At 36.2% G+C, this 16,781-nt stretch overlaps 2 protein-coding genes and 1 pseudogene across 2 annotated transcripts; 1 reads left to right on the forward strand and 2 right to left on the reverse strand.

The window, feature by feature from the left end:
* Positions 1–2,656: 2,656 nt before the first annotated feature.
* On the reverse strand, positions 2,657–3,380 carry LOC143546249 (translocator protein homolog pseudogene; annotated as a pseudogene).
* A 1,995-nt stretch (positions 3,381–5,375) lies between these two features.
* On the forward strand, positions 5,376–8,309 carry LOC143546250 (heat shock factor-binding protein-like). Its single transcript, XM_077037952.1, has 5 exons — positions 5,376–5,473; positions 5,828–5,881; positions 6,809–6,832; positions 7,304–7,346; positions 7,481–8,309. Exons 1-5 carry the CDS (start codon positions 5,471–5,473, stop codon positions 7,594–7,596), a joined length of 240 nt encoding a protein of 79 aa, XP_076894067.1. The 5' UTR covers positions 5,376–5,470; the 3' UTR covers positions 7,597–8,309.
* Positions 8,310–13,920: 5,611 nt separating this feature from the next.
* LOC143546227 (rapid alkalinization factor-like) lies at positions 13,921–14,268 on the reverse strand. The gene has a single exon (XM_077037933.1). The coding sequence runs from the start codon at positions 14,266–14,268 to the stop codon at positions 13,921–13,923; it is 348 nt and encodes a 115-aa protein (XP_076894048.1).
* Between the last annotated feature and the right edge of the window lie 2,513 nt (positions 14,269–16,781).

Here is a 16,781-nt window from a genome sequence, read left to right on the forward strand (position 1 = left end):
AGAAACCGTCGCACGACGTTTCAGAGGTTTGGACTGTTCCTATCTTTCCACCAACCTTTCGAATTTCAAAATTCAAAATTTAAAAATATTAAAAAGTAAGCGGGAAAATACCCCTTGGCAAACAAGTAACCGTAAGACGGATGCGGGTACAGTGTAAAGGCAAAACCCTTCACGCACCTAGCACCCGCAGGGAATTGGAGCCAAGTAAAACCTTGGCAAACAAGTAACCGTAAGACGGATGCGGGTACAGTGTAAAGGCAAAAGCCTTCACGCACCTAGCACCCGCAGGGAATTGGAGCCAAGTAAAACCTTGGCAAACAAGTAACCGTAAGACGGATGCGGGTACAGTGTAAAGGCAAAAGCCTTCACGCACCTAGCACCCGCAGGGAATTGGAGCCAAGTAAAACCTTGGCAAACAAGTAACCGTAAGACGGATGCGGGTACAGTGTAAAGGCAAAACCCTTCACATACCTAGCACCCGCAGGGAATTGAAGCCAAATATTCTTCGGCAACCAAGTAACTGTAAGACGGGTGCGGGTACAGTGTAAAGGCAAAACCCTTCACATACCTAGCACCCGCAGGGAATTGACGCCAGGAATACCTTGGAAGTAAAGTAACCGTAAGACGAGCGCTGGTACAGTGTTAAGGCAAAACCCTTCACATACCTAGCGCTCCGCTGGGAATTGAAACCAAGAAGGATCTTCTGGGCAATGCTTGCGGAAACGGAAATAACATCCCCGCATAGCGGGAACGTCGAGAACTACGTTGTTTGAAGCTCCAGGATGGAATTGGTGGTTTTAACATAATTGATCACTATGTTCAAAACTACCAAAACCTCATGGAGAGTCCACACAAGTGGGACTCAACGCTCCTGACTTGCGAGGAGGTTACAGACCTACCCGCATCATACCCAAAGACCAAGAAGGAAACTCGGGAATTTCTGCAAGTGACAAGGACTTCCGCGGGAAGAATCCCCATGGAAAACCTTAAAAAACCCTTCAAAACCCTTTGCTTAAGTCCAAAAGTTCACCTCACTTTATTAAACACGCATGAGAAGAACATTGGACTGGGGGGACTTGAAGAGGTAGGTCCCAGCAGAGCCCAGTTGGACCCGCAAGACTCACCTTAAACAGGGACGTCTGCGCAAAAACCAACTGGATCCGCAGGACCAACCATGCTCAGAGACGTGACGTCCTTACGCGCAGTACGCAAGCTGGTCCCGCAGGAAATGCCTCCCAATGGTGAAGGACTCCGCCTGTCCCCGCAGCCTCGGATACAAGCCATTAGGGAAGGCCACCCGCGCAGCAAGGCTACACGCACAAGGCACTTAGCTCTCAATCATTCAGTGTCACCTGAAGGAATGAGCGAAGCCGGGAACAATCCCGCATAAGGGCGGGAGGGGGAATACTCCCGCCCAAATAAGCCAGTCCGTACGATACGGGAAGATCTTCTGTACTGTACCTGACGAGGTATGGGAAAAAGATCTGACTAAAGATACGACAGCTTATGGACAACAGTATGGCGAGCAGCATGCTCCTACACTGTATGTCACTATTAGCCGCTGCCTACTCACCAACTATTGTCATACCACTTGCGTAGCCGGCAGTTGGTAGAAAAGGAATAGTATACAGCAGGCCTGGTCGCTATCAGCCGCTACCTACCCACCAACTACCAGCAGGGCACGTGCGTAGGCTACTGTTGGTGGAACAGGAACACTGTTGCAGCCGGCCATACCTCCTTGGAAACCTACCTTCGGCTATAAATACCACAAATGGTATGACCATCTCATCCTATCATATCTTATCACATTATCATCATATTATACTTGATATCTGCTCTAGCAATCTCTTAATATACTTTTATATTTAAAGAGCAATCTAGTCTGATTCTCACGCCGGAGGGTGGTCACAAGGAGGAACCCCCCCCCTTCTTAGTGACGAGCTCACGGTGTCTGTTTTGCAGGTTATCAGAAGAACCATCTTCCAAGGGTCTAACCCCTCGTGGGAAACATCTATCTAACCCCCAGGTTACCAGTAATCTGTCCGGGGTCCGGTTAGTGTTTCTTCACTCACCTATATAATCAGACCTTGTAATTGCAAACTAGTGGTATCGGTCTAGTGATATAGTATTCTTCTTCAATCAATCAATCAATCAATCATACCCAGTAAAATCCCACCGACAGCAGAGCTATAGGTAGGGTCTGGGGAGGGTGGGATGTAGGCACACCGTACCTCTATCCAAAGGAATAAAGAGGTGGCTTCCAGAGAGACCCTCGGCTCTAAGAACATGTGTATGAAAAAAAAAAAAAAAAAAAAAGTTTAACAGTTATATAAAAAAAAACTACTACTAATTATAATAATATTAATAATAAGGTATTCTTCTTACATATCAAAATTAACCAATTAGGATTAGATTTTAATTTCTGTCCAGTGATATGGTATTCTTCTTCCAAATCAAAATTAACCAATTAGAATTAGATTTTAATTGGTTTAATTAACTGATTAGAATTGGATTTTATTTTAATTGGTTTGGACACGGGGCTTAATATTGCTAAAGTTTCAAAAGGTGTGCGCCTGGCCACCCTTCTTGCAATGCTAATCCGCCTGTGGTGGGCAGGAGGTTGCCCCAATGTTTATAGTCAAATCCCATTAAACGAAAACGCGCTTTTAAACAAAACACGAACATGACTTCTTATTATATAGCGGAGCGTATAACCAAACCAGATAACATATTAAAACAGAAACTTCTATTTACAAAAAACCGTCACCATCTCTTTGCATGTATAGATTAAGCCATTAAACATTTAAACCACAAAATACAAGTTCACAAGCGTTAAAAACCCGGACCAGATCAAACAAAGCTTCACCAAGTCACCTGCAGTCGAATTAACCCGCCCAAACATCTTCGAACAAGACCACATAGTCGCCATCTGACCCAAACACACCAACAACCCGAGCCTCACCGCACCCATCTTAAAAAATATCGGGTCCCAAGCCAAGCTCAGACCAAGCTGACCCAAGTAAAACCCAATCGTAGACGGATTCTGATGAAACCCGCCCTCGGCCCACACGAGCCAGGCCGATAACCCCATTACGAAAGCCGAAGCCAAACAACATAAATGTAGAGCCCATAGCGGTGGGATCCAGAAGGGCTTTTGGACGGTTCGGTAGCTTCGGTTCCAGCTGAACATGGATGTTTGCTAAGGTGAGAGCAAGCGGGATCGCGATCCCGACGGCAAGCGAGCGGATGCTACGTCTCGGGATCGCGCGCCTGCGTTGCTTTGACTGAGTATTTATGTTGGTGTCATCTTGAAGAGTTGGAGATTGGTCTTTGGTTCTGTGTTTTAAATCTTGTGTGGTGGAATCCATGGTGGATATTAATGTTAATGTTGATTTATGGGGTTTTGAGGTGGTGTTTTATAGGGTTTTCGCGGGAAGATGGGTATGAGTATGGTGACAAGTGTCTTGAGAAGGTGGTGAGGAGTGGAAAATTGGGTTAGGGGTTGCCACGTGAACGAGTGTAGTGCCACGTATGTGTGTTTGTAGGATCTGGTCAAATGCATTATCCGTTTTTGGTATATTTTTTTTGGGACTTTTGTATATTGTTACTTCACATTGACGGTTGTCGAGATAACGTATCTTCTAAAAACAGTCGTCATTAACATAGTTGTAACTTGTAAGTTGTAACTATCATAGTTCTCGTCTTTGACGTGAGGAAGTTTTAGGAAGTCTTAAGTTTAAGTCTGATGAATGATAAGGAGCCGACAAAACAAGAAAATTATAACTATTGTGTATTCACGTAATCCATCTATAGTTCCATACATCAAAGTAGCTGAAAAGAAAAAAAGATATATATATATATATATATATGAATTACGTATCAAATTTAAAAAAAAACTACATTTAATTTTTCAATTTTTAATATACTATTGACATTTTATATTATGTTGTATTTTTTATAAAATCTTGGTTAACTATTTTTTAAACTACTTAAAACCCAAAGAATGTTCTTTTCTAGAATTTAAGAATATAATATGATGATCTGCTTGCTTTAGCTGGTTTTGAAGAAAATTCCAACCGAAAACTATATTAACTATAATCAACGTATCAAATGGGCCTGTTTGGTTGGGCCAGCTCGACCGGCCTACTTAACTATTAGAGCATTTACATTGGAAACACTATAAGCCCATGCTTTTTCGTAGACTTGTGTAGTTGATGGATCCCTTACGAAAGCGTTTCACGTCATGTGACGCCACGTCATTATTTTATATTTAAAAAAATAACAAATAAAGCAACCAATCACATTCTACCTTTTCTCCCCCACCAGCGCTTTGTGGGAAGCGCCCCCCTTCCAAAGCACCCCGAAGGGGCGGTGTTCCCGGCACTTTGTGGGCTTTTTGGGTGAGGAAAGCGCCATACTACGCACGGTGTAAAACCCGATACATAGAAACGTTGTTTTGCAATGTATCATTATTCATTAGTGGTAGCTTGGAATTTTTACTCATGCATATGAGCTTTTTGGGATTTATTTTATAACAGGTCAACGTGTTTACTGTTAAGCGTAGGGACTTTAGTTACGACAAACAAGTCAAATGGGTTGGGCTGGATAAGCATGCAAGTTGAAAGTCACTCTATAGACACTTTGAACATACAAAAAGCTTTTTCTAACAACCAACAAAGCCAGGTCACTCGGGTACATCCGTTATCAAAAGACTATGAATGCCCGCGATTGCATACTACGCTGGTGATTCGGCCCGCCAATTTCAGGGAAAACACATCACTAGAAGATCCACTATAGTAAAATCCTTACTCATGTATGATATTTTATCAAAAGTGAGACTTGAACCGCTAAAGCATCACTCCTTTGGTCACTTAAAAACCTCCTAAATTGCGTTTTAAAATGTAAGGTTGTTTTACAAACATTATAGTTTTCGTAAATCATATTTACCTCAATCTTCGTTTTTCCGAGAAGCAGATAAAAATGTGTTCGGGGTCAATGAGTAGAATTCTGATAGAATATTATATAATCGTTTTTTTTTTTACTTTCATGTTTGGAATCAATACAACTTTTATAATCATGCTTAATAATGATTTCTGTATGCTTCATAATATTATATCTAAGGTCTCAGTTCAATATTTTGTTTTATTTCAAACAAAATTTATCTACTGTTACTCTTAACGAAAAAACTAAAACTTAAAAACTGCCTTTGTGCACTTTCAGTAGAAAACAAAAGTTTACAAATGAATTATTGATTTCAATAATAGTAATAATAATGATAAAATAATTATATTTTTGAAAATTTGAAATTTAATGTTTTTATTTTTACATTTTAATCCTTTAACAATGAATGGTGTGGCAAAGTGGTAATTAAGTAATTAAATTACACAAAAGCAAAAGCTGAATGAGATCAATCAAAGAAACCAAATTGCAGAAACCACAGCGCTAAATCAAATCCACATTCACTTCAATAATGGTACGCAACTCCTTTTTCTTTCATAATAATAATAATTTCATGATTATAACCTTCTATTAAATCCGTAATAATTCCGTTCGATTCATCATTTGATTCTCAACGTTACACTCAAATGCCCTAACGATTATATTTGGAATAATTAACCTAAAGTGTCACAGATCTGCCACGGAATAATGGATTTTCGTTGTTTTTAGATCTGAATTACGATTTGTTTAGCTTAATAATGTACGCTAATTGATACGGTTTTGAAATGCTATTGGCACATTGATGTTCATGTTCTCTATACAAGGAAACAATATAATATAATGAATGTGAAGAATTATGAATTGCATATATATAATTATTTGTTTACAGGAAGCAAAAGATTCCGGAGATGGAAAGCAAAATACTGCTGATATGACACAGTTTGTAAGTTTTTTACCCTCTTATTATTATTATTATTATTACTTAAATTTTGTTAGGTAAAAATCGAGTGACATGTTATGCATATCTTACATTATTTCAACTGCAAAAAATTCCTAGTTAAATGTGTTTGGATTATGTTACATGTCACTATAATTCTAATTGATACTTATAGAACTATTGAAACTAACAAACATATGGCCGATATCGTGTCTGTCACCTTACTTCAAATCTATGTTTATTTGATTTAAATATTATGTTCTTGAATGCTCATATTTGGTACTGATCAATCATTTCCTGCCTTATATCCCTTCTTGTTGATATAGATAGCGTTTTCTAGGCTATTTGGTGGTATTTATTGATTATAGTTGCTATTTTGGTTGTGTGAGTGTTCATATTGATTGTAATTGCTATTTTGGTTGACTACTTAAATGTAAAATATAAAAAAGGAAAATCTACTACTTTATCGCTAAACATGATTGCGGGCACTACTTCATCGATGTTGCTACGTGGCATATAGATAGCTTGCCGCTATTGAACGCTATTCGCTATTGAAAATTATGATTATATTTGCAAATAACCTGAATCTAAGGAAATACGTGAGTTTGCCACTAATCACAACAATGAAGTTTGGATATATATTGCTCTAAAACATTGATTAGAACCTTGCTCTATGAACTTTTCAATACTTCAATAAGCACACTAGTAATATAGTACTGACGGCCTCTGTAACTGATAGTGCATTACTTATACACTTAGATACAAATTTAAGTGAATGTGTTCATCGAAGAGACAAGTTTTTTTAATCTGCTTCCTGATTATAAACCATGATTTCACCAAGTCCTTTATTAATAGTTAACAGGACTTCCATTTATTAGTTTGTAGATTGCAATTTCCTGGCATTAACTAATATTAACACCATTGTTTTGGCAGGTTCAAACTCTTCTCCAACAGATGGTAAGCTTGCAAATGCTAGTAGTCCTGTAAACAAACCGAACAAACATGGACATTTAAATGAACGAATTTCTTTTTCATGTTTGTTCGTGAAGAAAATGAACATGTTTGTCTTTGTTTATGTTCGTACATTTATATTCTAAACGAACGTAAATCCGAACAAACATTAACAAACGTAAGTGAACGAAGAAAATGAACGTGTTCTGGTTCGTTAGCTCTAAAATATGATTGGGTGATGAGCTGATACATGACAATCCAGTTAGTATCGGTATAAATCTAAATAAATATGTAAACCAACATAAACAAACGAACGTAAATGAACAAACATAAACGAATGAACAAATTTTTATGTTCATGTTCCGTGGAACGATTTACTGAACATTCAGTTCGTTTACAGGCCTAAATGCTAGTGTGGTTCTCTAATTACATTACAATCACACTTCGAATTTGTACTGATTAGTTTTCTCTTTGCAGCAAAACAGATTCCAAACAATGTCAGACTCCATCGTATCAAAGAATATCCTTTTTTACATATTTCTTTATTACTATTCTATAGTCAAAATACTGTGAAAACATAAAATTTTCATTTGGGTCACATAAAATTTAACTATTATTACAGAGTTCTATTAAGTTACCTTAACAGAAACTCACTCGATGAGATGGGAGAACGGATTAGCGAGTTGGAGCAGAGCATTAATGATCTTAGAGCAGAAATGGGAGCCGAGGGCCCACCACCTCCCGCAGTACCACCGAAAGATGATGAATGAGATCTGGTTATGGTGTAACTTTTGTTTTGCTTATTGCTTACCGCATTTAGAATTTCAAAACCGTGAATTATTTGTTTCTTATTTTGCTTGATATCTTGTTATGTTGCTGTTTTAGGGTGTTTGAACTTTGAACATGAATATTGAATACCCCATTTTATGATTTGAAATTATTATCATACATAATGTTATTGAAAAGTGTATTTGTTTGGTTGGCCATGTTACTGATGGCTACAGATATGTTGTTTTAGTTTTAGTTTGAAATTGCTTTTTTGAATGATTTTTGTGTTATATTTGCTTAAGGACTAAGGTACATCTTCCTACATAAGAAAGAGAAAGAAATAGGGGATGTCTTTATTGTTGATGAAACTTTTTTGATCTTTCTAAAAGCAAAAGGTTATGATCAATAAAGACTCTTGTACAATATGACTGAACTAGTTGTAAGCTTTATATTCAAATTTGTGTACAATTACATTTCTTGAAAGTTGATGATTTTTAAATTAATCCGCCAAACTTTTATCGCCGGTTTAAGCCTTTACACCTTTATTACAATCTGTTTACATCTTGGTTACAAGTCATTTGCAACTAGCCAACTTGTGATCACCAATCAACCTGTTTGACATGTAACACACAGAAAATCGACTTGAGCGCAGTCTGGAAGTGTGTTTTTGCACCCTAATTCTATCATCCCGGTGGGACTCACACTTTTAAAAACCAAGGACATGTTTACAGAAATTGGTTACATGGTAAGCGGGCAACAAGCTGCGCCGCAACCCCCTTTTGGATAGCAAACCCAATCCGACTAAAAACAAAGTTTTGATTCTTATGGCCTGATACGTTACTATACACAACTTTCTGAACCTTATTCAAAAGGTCCACGGCATCCGGAGCTAAGAAACCAAAAGTGTCAAAGGCGAAGGGGATAAACACGTGTTGATTCTCCAAACAAGCTCTCTCGTGTTTAGCAACCTTGCCCGATGTCGCCTTCAATGCTGCCTGGCCTGCTACAAATCCAGTGTCCCTAATCCCAACAAGAGGGGACACTTAGGGACACTCCTGTGAGGTCGACGCAGCTTGTTGCCCGCTTACCTGCCACTTCATTGTAAATCGTTTGGATGTTTTTATGAAGTCACATAATGAAATTTCCATTAAAAAAAAGTTACATGGTTTTAAGTGATTCCAGTTACGGTTGACTTCCATTAAGCGAATAAATATATGGGCCATGATTGTTTTCACCAATATATTTTAACTCGTTAACTCGTCAACCAATTGTCACACATAAGAAAAACTCATTTACAGGCGTGTATCATTGTCAGAAGAGTAGGATGAGTACAAACAATCATAATGCAACACTTTATTGAAATGTGAAAGGTAGCCATCAGCATCAACTACGAATGTTTTTGAAATTAATGAAGGTTAAATGGCACATGAATGTTGACCTAATGCACATGAATGTTTGGTATGGACATCAACTGCTCGACCTAATACATCAGTGTGAGTTTAAGGAAATGTGCATCCTACTTGGAGATTATGTAGTGCTGACTATGTTTCTATCAGTATCAATCACACTATGTGGGTCTGCCTCTGGTTACATGTGGTTAATCTACACAAAAGTTATGAATGTTAATATGATATCTAAATTGTAACTTGTTAGAGGTTGCGGGTTCACATGTTCTTCCTATTTCCGCCTTAGGGATGCATAACATGCGTATCATGTTGGCCCAGACGGATCAAACAATTATATCAAACGAACTTATCAAACAAACGAACACACGATATTGGGGTGACAACTCACAACTCCTTTCATATAATAAACGAACTTAACAAACGAACTTCACGAACTTATCAAACGTAATGGAGATGAGACTCCTTAACTCTCTCTTAACTCTTACTAGGAGAAACAACTCTCTCTCATAAAACTGATAATCTAGACCCTATATATAGACCTACTAAACTTGCTCTTCAAGACTTCTTTCCTAAACCTACTACAATTTAATTAAGTAAAATAAATATAACATAATAAACCCTTAACTTTATTAATATTCAAGATTAATCCTTCATATCATGATTGTGAAAAATGGAAAAAAAGGCTATATGTTTGTTTGAATGCATTTTTAACAGCCTGTTACAAGAACTAATGCGAAAACTACACATTCGACCTCACAAACTTATCTGGAGTACTCTAACTTTGGACCTTATAAATTTATCTGAAAATATACACTTACACTCACATGAATGACACATGATGTAACTTTTCCATTAAAAAATAAATGGGAATAATGATATGGACTAAACGTGCAACCATTTCAAAAATGTTTAAACTAGGTTTACAGTTTTAAGTTTTTAAGTTATGGGACCAAACTTGCCATTTGGTCTAATCAGATGGACCACTTATGCAATTTTCTCTCATTTGAAATTATTCAAGTGAATGTGATAAGAAAAACAATTATACTTCATTTATAAAAGTTTTTTTTCTTTCTTTTCTATTAACAGTGACAAAATAACAACCTAGTGTCCATAAGCGCACAAAAACATCTACTTGTGTGTCCTTAAACGCACAATAACATCTACTTGTGCGTATGTTGCACGTGATCGCTTCTAGGTCGATGGCTTGGGCACATATGTCATGTGTCACTTGCACACGCCACATTTTCATTAGGATTAACAAATTTAACTAGAAAAGGTATATAACTATTTAGGTTATTTTATCTATCAACAAAGTTGATTTCTCTAAAATACTACGTGGTTGCTCCTCATTATTATCCTTACTATTTTTGTTAATAAAGAATAACTTATACATTGAATAAGTGAAAGAAAAATAAACTGAATAAGGATGTATGAAACAAAAATCAATAATTTATGTAACTAATATAATAAAAATTAAAATAGAATAGACTTAATATACTTGTGAAAATATAAATTTGATAAATCTTGTGCTATTATTAATTAAATATATAAATAGCCATATAACTTTTTACATATTAAATGGTTTTGGTTTTATAACATTAATTATCAAAAAACGATCACGATGAGTTTCTATCATTCTATGTCATTATAACTCATCATTTTAATTGCATTCTAAGTATTGTACATCAATTTTAATTGCATTTAAAGTATTTATATCTCTTTCCGAGATCATAGGAAAAAAATATCCAAAGTGCTTGTATTTCTTTTACTATTTTATGTATCCAAAATCGTTTTTAATGCTTGAGACGTAAATAAATATATAAATATATTAAATAAGCATATTCGTAACTACTACTACTGGTTTATATTCATTTATATAAGCAAAAGGAATAGATATAAGTATTCCATCTTATTCATGACGGACATCGGGGCATGTCAGCCTAAAGCCCCAAGACTTTATGTCTGAAAAATGGTGATGATCAGGTGAGCCAAATGACCCGTCAGTAATCTAAACTGTCGTACGTTAAAAAAAATGTTAAAAAATAAAACAAAAATTTCTTTTCAGTAAACCCTAAAACCCAAATAGTTATTCTTTTTGCCAAGTTGCTAGTATGTTCAAAGGGATCATACAAATACACTACTAACTAATGAAATGATGTAAAACGAAACTTGTATTGAAGAGATGGCCCTTCGAGGGAGTGAGGTTAGTCGTTATAAATCTTAGAAAGTAATTATATGATTGGTTCAATCTACTTATCTACATGTCATTCTGATTATAACAAAACAAGAGAGTGGGTTTAGTAAACTGGATGCCTAACTTCGTTCGAACCCATCTTACCCAAAGAACTTCACTAACGATTGATCCCATGGACCGATATTCAACTTTAGCTGATGAACAAGAGACAACTAACTACTTTGTCTTCAAGAAGTTGGCGCTCTACCAAGTGTAATTTATAGATGTAAGGACATCCGAGCTAGACGGAATCACAATATATATGAAGTGAAAGTACCACCCTCATGTGATAAAAGAACTCCCTGCCCAACATCCCCTTTGGATACTGTAGGACTCAATAAACGTCATCCAAGTGTGGTTGTCATGGATTGATAACAAATTTACTCAAAACATTGATTGTGTAGAATATTAGGCCTCGTGGCTTGTAGGTGGAGCAACCTACCCTTAATGTGACGACAGCGGCCTACATCACTAGGGTTCATTTTATATCTTTCGATTTTAAGGTTTACGAACTTAGCTTCTATCCTCGTAACCCGCAATCTTTTAAGAATGTAAAGCACATAATGTAGTTTGCTTATCACTAAACCATCTTTGGTACGGAGTACGGACCACCTCAATGCCAAGAAATCCTTGAGTTCACTCTTTCGCACTTACATCTTTGTGGTATCATTTCTGACCATCACCATGTTGTCGACATAAAGATAATAGGTAGAACAAAACAAATCATCCTTGCAACATAAAGCTTCTTAAATTGTTTGGAGCTTATTAAACATTTCTTTCAATTCCAATGAGTTCTAAAAATAATAGGTAGAACAAAACATACTATAACACGAAGAAAGCATCACACGTTAATATTAGAGTATTATATTCTCTATATATTATAATGATTTCCTTTCCATACTTGATAGGAATAGGTTGTCATGTATACTCTATATATTTCGGATGATTGGCATGTAATATTCATTCACAATAATATCATCATTGACTTTCATGGCATCAGAGCCACAAGTCCATAAACCCTAATTTTTTTTTCTACTGCCGTCACCATGACCGACCCTAAAGCTACTACTATGATATAGATTCACCTACTACTATGATATAGAGTATGTAAATCATGTAATATGTTGATTTATATACTTTATGATAATTGATAAACAAAAGTGGGTACAGAAGATTAGTATTGTTCTCTTATAAATTGCATTTTCTTAAGATGAAAATCTATAAATTATGTATTTCGAAGTTATATAACTATCATTTCCCTTTGATCATATCGCGCCGGCTCAATTACTTGTATGCAACCACCAAATGACAAAACAATTACTGTTGTGGATACGCGAGTATCATAACGAACCAGTCTCATACCAACAGAGTTACTGTTGTGCACCCTCGCAACACACCGGTTTAAAGCAACTATAGAGACAACATTTGGATTATTTCGGGTTTTTCTGCGTAGTACTCGCGTAGATGTTAGGGGTTCATTCGTCGCATCACAGCAACAACGTGACGGTTTAAAGCAGCTATAGGGAGAGGGTTTGGATTTCGGGCTTTCGATGTGGTACCCGACGTAGGTGTTAGGGTTCATTCGTCGTGTCCCGGCCTTGACGCACTAGTTTAAAACAACTATAGAAAGAGGGTTTAGATTCGGAATTTCCAACGAAGTAACCAGAGAAGACATTAGAGCCATTGCAACACATTGGTTTTCCGACTTGTTGATATTAAAGATGATCCCGGCCCATTGATGTATACGGTAAACATAAAAAATGTTTAATCAAAGTTTAACCCTTTTGGTTTCTTAGCTCCGGATGCCGTTGACCTTTTGAATAGGGTTCAGAAAGTTGTGCATAGTAACGTATCGGCCCACAAGAATCGAAACTTTGTTTTTAGTAGGATTGGGTTTGCTATACAAAAGGGGGTTACGACGCAACTTGTTGCCCGCTTACCTGCCACTTTATTGTAAAACGTTTGAATGTTTCTATGATATTAAATATTATTATGTCCAAAAAAAAAAACCCTTGATATTAACAAAGAAAGAAAGAGTCGTGATTCCAAGAACAAAATATAAAAACCATCTATTAAAGTATGATATTAAAAACATATTTTACCTATTCAACAATACTATTTAAATCTTGCCGACACACATGGAGTGTAGTTTATTTTACAACCTATGCCTTTAAACCATTGCTTGAATTATTGAGTAAACTAACACATTTTTTTAATGTTCATCAATCATCCTGCAATCCCTTCTTTTTTCTTTTTGGGATTCTCGTCCCATTATATTGTTCTAGTAATCGTTAGTTGCTATTTGGTGATTAAGGTGAGGATTAATTAAGAATTATTTAAAATTAATCAAAATTAGCTGACACCATGCGCAGTCGGGATTTTTACAGCAATAATTAAAACCCTTAAACTTCAAAACCGCACAATTGCGCATATTAGTTTTGGAATATGAATAATATCAATTTATAAATTCAAATTTACCTGGAACAAAATATTATTATTATTCCCCAAAAACATGGAAACCAAATACTACCAATTATTACACAATCAAAACATCAAATCAATCACAAATTCTTTCAATTTCATACACAAAATAAAGTCAGAATCAAACATAAAACAAAATTAAAAAAAAAAAAACTCCATAATTTCAGAAAAAAAAATTATAATAATAATAATAATAATAATAATAATCAACGTCTGCAACGAGTAATAGTACTGCAACCACGTTGGTACGGATTGGCTTGACCACCAGACCGACAATTATAATACGACGCACCTCTTTGCGAGCACGGGACATTGTTCCCTTGAAGCGCCCCATAGCTGATATACCTAGTCGTTGCTAAAATACGCCTGGTGCTCTCCGACTCCATCTCCAGCTCTCCTCCGTCGGTCATACACTCGCCGATCGACCCGCTGCAGTCTCCGCCTTGCGACGGCAGCCAGTTGAAGTCGGCGAATCCGGCGGCAGCCGGAGGCAAAAACACGGCGGAGATGACCAGTGTAATAAGAAGAAGAAGATTGGTTATAGAAGTTGTCATGTTTTTGGGTTTGAAGCAAAATGGTGAGGACTATTGGTTGTGTATAGTAATAATAATAATAATATAATAATAATAATAATAGTAATGACAAAGTGTATGCGCTGGCAGGCTGTCAGGGGGAATTAAATAATATTGGGTGTTACTAAAATGGGTTTTGGTGTTTTGGTTATTTACGGAAGTGCCATTGGGTTTGGGTTAGTTGGAGTGGTTTTGTGTTAGTGGGTCCCCGTGTCGTACATGGTCATGGATTATGATGCTTTGCCCATTCATAACGTAAGAGCATCCATAATATGACATGTCGCTATGGGAGTGGAAGAGGGAGGTATGGGGCCGCGGCACACCGCTGGGGGCGGCGAGGGAGGGGTGGCCTTGGAACGCCAGGCGCCTTTGCTTTCTTAATCTCACACATACATATATATATATATATATATATATATATATATATATATATATATATATATATATATACTAGACAGGTGCCCGCGCGATGCAGCGAGGAACACAAATTAAAGTAATCATGTAACAAGTGTGGATGTTCAAGGTTTGTTTGAAACCTTGAAAACGTTTGAACCAATAATCACTTTTGGTCTGCCGATTTACGAATGTTCAAATCATAGCAAAGGGTTTGGTTTATGGTTTATACAGAAAATTGGCCATATAAAACCGGATCGGACGGTAAAGTTATTATTGAAGTTCAATAACTGAAACCAAACCTTTAGTAACGATTCAGTTTAAAGTTTCAACGGTTCCGTTTCGGTTCTCAATAACAAAAAATCGAACCAACGGTTTGGTTCATGGTATAACTTAGAAACCGTTAAAACCAAATTGTGAATACCCATACGTAATATGTTAATTTTTTTATTTGAAAAATTATAGCAAAACCATACCCAAATTAAAGACAGTAAAATGCTCATTTTTATGGTGCAATGTTTTATAAAAAATATTAACGTATGAAAGAGTTATGGCCGTTGAAAAATCGTTGGTGGGAAGTTATTTACAATTAAATTTAAAATGAATATATGGGTAAAGATAAAGGTTCAAATGAGTAATTATTTCTTAAACTTACAAAAGTTGAGTAAATTTGAGGATACTATGTTGTAACTATTTCAAGACATATTTTATAATGGACAAGTTTGTCCTTATCTTGCATGTTATATATACATTAGCCATTAAAAATTGTACATTACTTAAAAATGGGGTGTCTTAATTTACCCTTGTTTGATGTATTATATATAGTAAAAATATATGTATAATAGGGGCGTCCAAGGGGCTTTAACCACAACGGGGCATTATAGATTGGGGCTTCGATGCCTCCGATACTTACGCGGCGCTGACGTGATACTGTGGAGGGGCTTCGATGCGCCCCACCATATAGAGAACAGTTTAAGTAAGCGTTTGGAATTGCTTATTTTCATAAATTTATAATTTATTAAGTTTTTGAAAAGTTACAAGCTATTTATGATTGTTTATGTTGTGAGGTGATAAGTTAATAAGAAACTAAAATAAGAAATCTCAGTTCCCAAACAACCCACAAAAGAAACAAACAGTTTTGAAAACACCCAAAAATTTTGTATATCATTACAATTTTTTTATTCATGATCCCCTATCTCCACCACCTGCAAAATGACATGTTTTTTTTGTAGTTGTGAAAAAACTCAACTTAAAAATACATGTTAAAAACTACACACAATAGATAAAAATGAGTGATGTGGACAACACCTAAAAACATCCGTAAAAATGCGTTATTGAGATACTCTAGATGGCCATTTAAATTTGTAGACGTGTTGTTGTGGGCCTTTAACAAAGGTTGCAAAGTGACGAGACGTGGTAACAGGGCTTTAACAAGGAAATAATGGGCCCAAATACTTTAATAAAGAAATTTTGGGGCCTTAACTTAGTAACGGGACTTCATAATGCATCATTGTTGAGGTTTAACTAGTGCCAAAAACACCTCAAATATGTTATCAAAATATCACATTATTACAGGCAAACAACTATGTAAATTAAGCAATTAATTGTGTAAAAGACTGGATAAATGACAAAAACGTTATTCCTGGCCAGATTAAAAAGTTACATGGTCTATTCGAAATTTTACGATTCTCATCTTCACATGTTCGTAATAGTACGGGGTTCACGGTGTAGTAACAGACCGTTTATGAACACAACCGCAACTTTGAAATCGTAGTGATATGGAACGCGGCGAGAATTAGGTTCTTAGCCTCCACATTCAACGCTTAAGGTTCCAATATCCTCCTTTTCGTTACACAAGTTTATCTAAATTCTAAGACCCACGTTTTTTGCACTGAACCAAATAATAGACTAAAATCGCAATTGTATAAAAACGTACCCTTTGAAAACGAAGAGGATCCAAACCATGATCTTCAATCCTAATGGATTGATTACCTAAATGTTCACCATTTAGGCTATTAGTTCATCAATTTCACATTCTTGTTAGTAAATCAAATATGTTTTTGCCCTGCACCTTGTTAGTTTACAATTACAAGAAATACACC

This window comes from Bidens hawaiensis, unplaced genomic scaffold (assembly GCF_021521415.1).
Source record: "Bidens hawaiensis isolate Kalapana, Puna unplaced genomic scaffold, B.hawaiensis_p1.1 tig00014295_1, whole genome shotgun sequence".
NCBI classification, from domain to species: Eukaryota; Viridiplantae; Streptophyta; class Magnoliopsida; order Asterales; family Asteraceae; genus Bidens; species Bidens hawaiensis.

Excerpts from the sequence above, each read along its gene's own strand:
- LOC143546250 (XM_077037952.1), top strand. Across the intron at positions 6,833-7,303 it reads AAACTCTTCTCCAACAGATG|CAAAACAGATTCCAAACAAT; the intron begins GTAAGCTTGCAA and ends TTCTCTTTGCAG. Across the intron at positions 7,347-7,480 it reads AGACTCCATCGTATCAAAGA|TCGATGAGATGGGAGAACGG; the intron begins ATATCCTTTTTT and ends ACAGAAACTCAC.
- LOC143546227 (XM_077037933.1), bottom strand. The coding sequence starts at position 14,268 with ATGACAACTTCTATAACCAATCTTCTTCTTCTTATTACACTGGTCATC.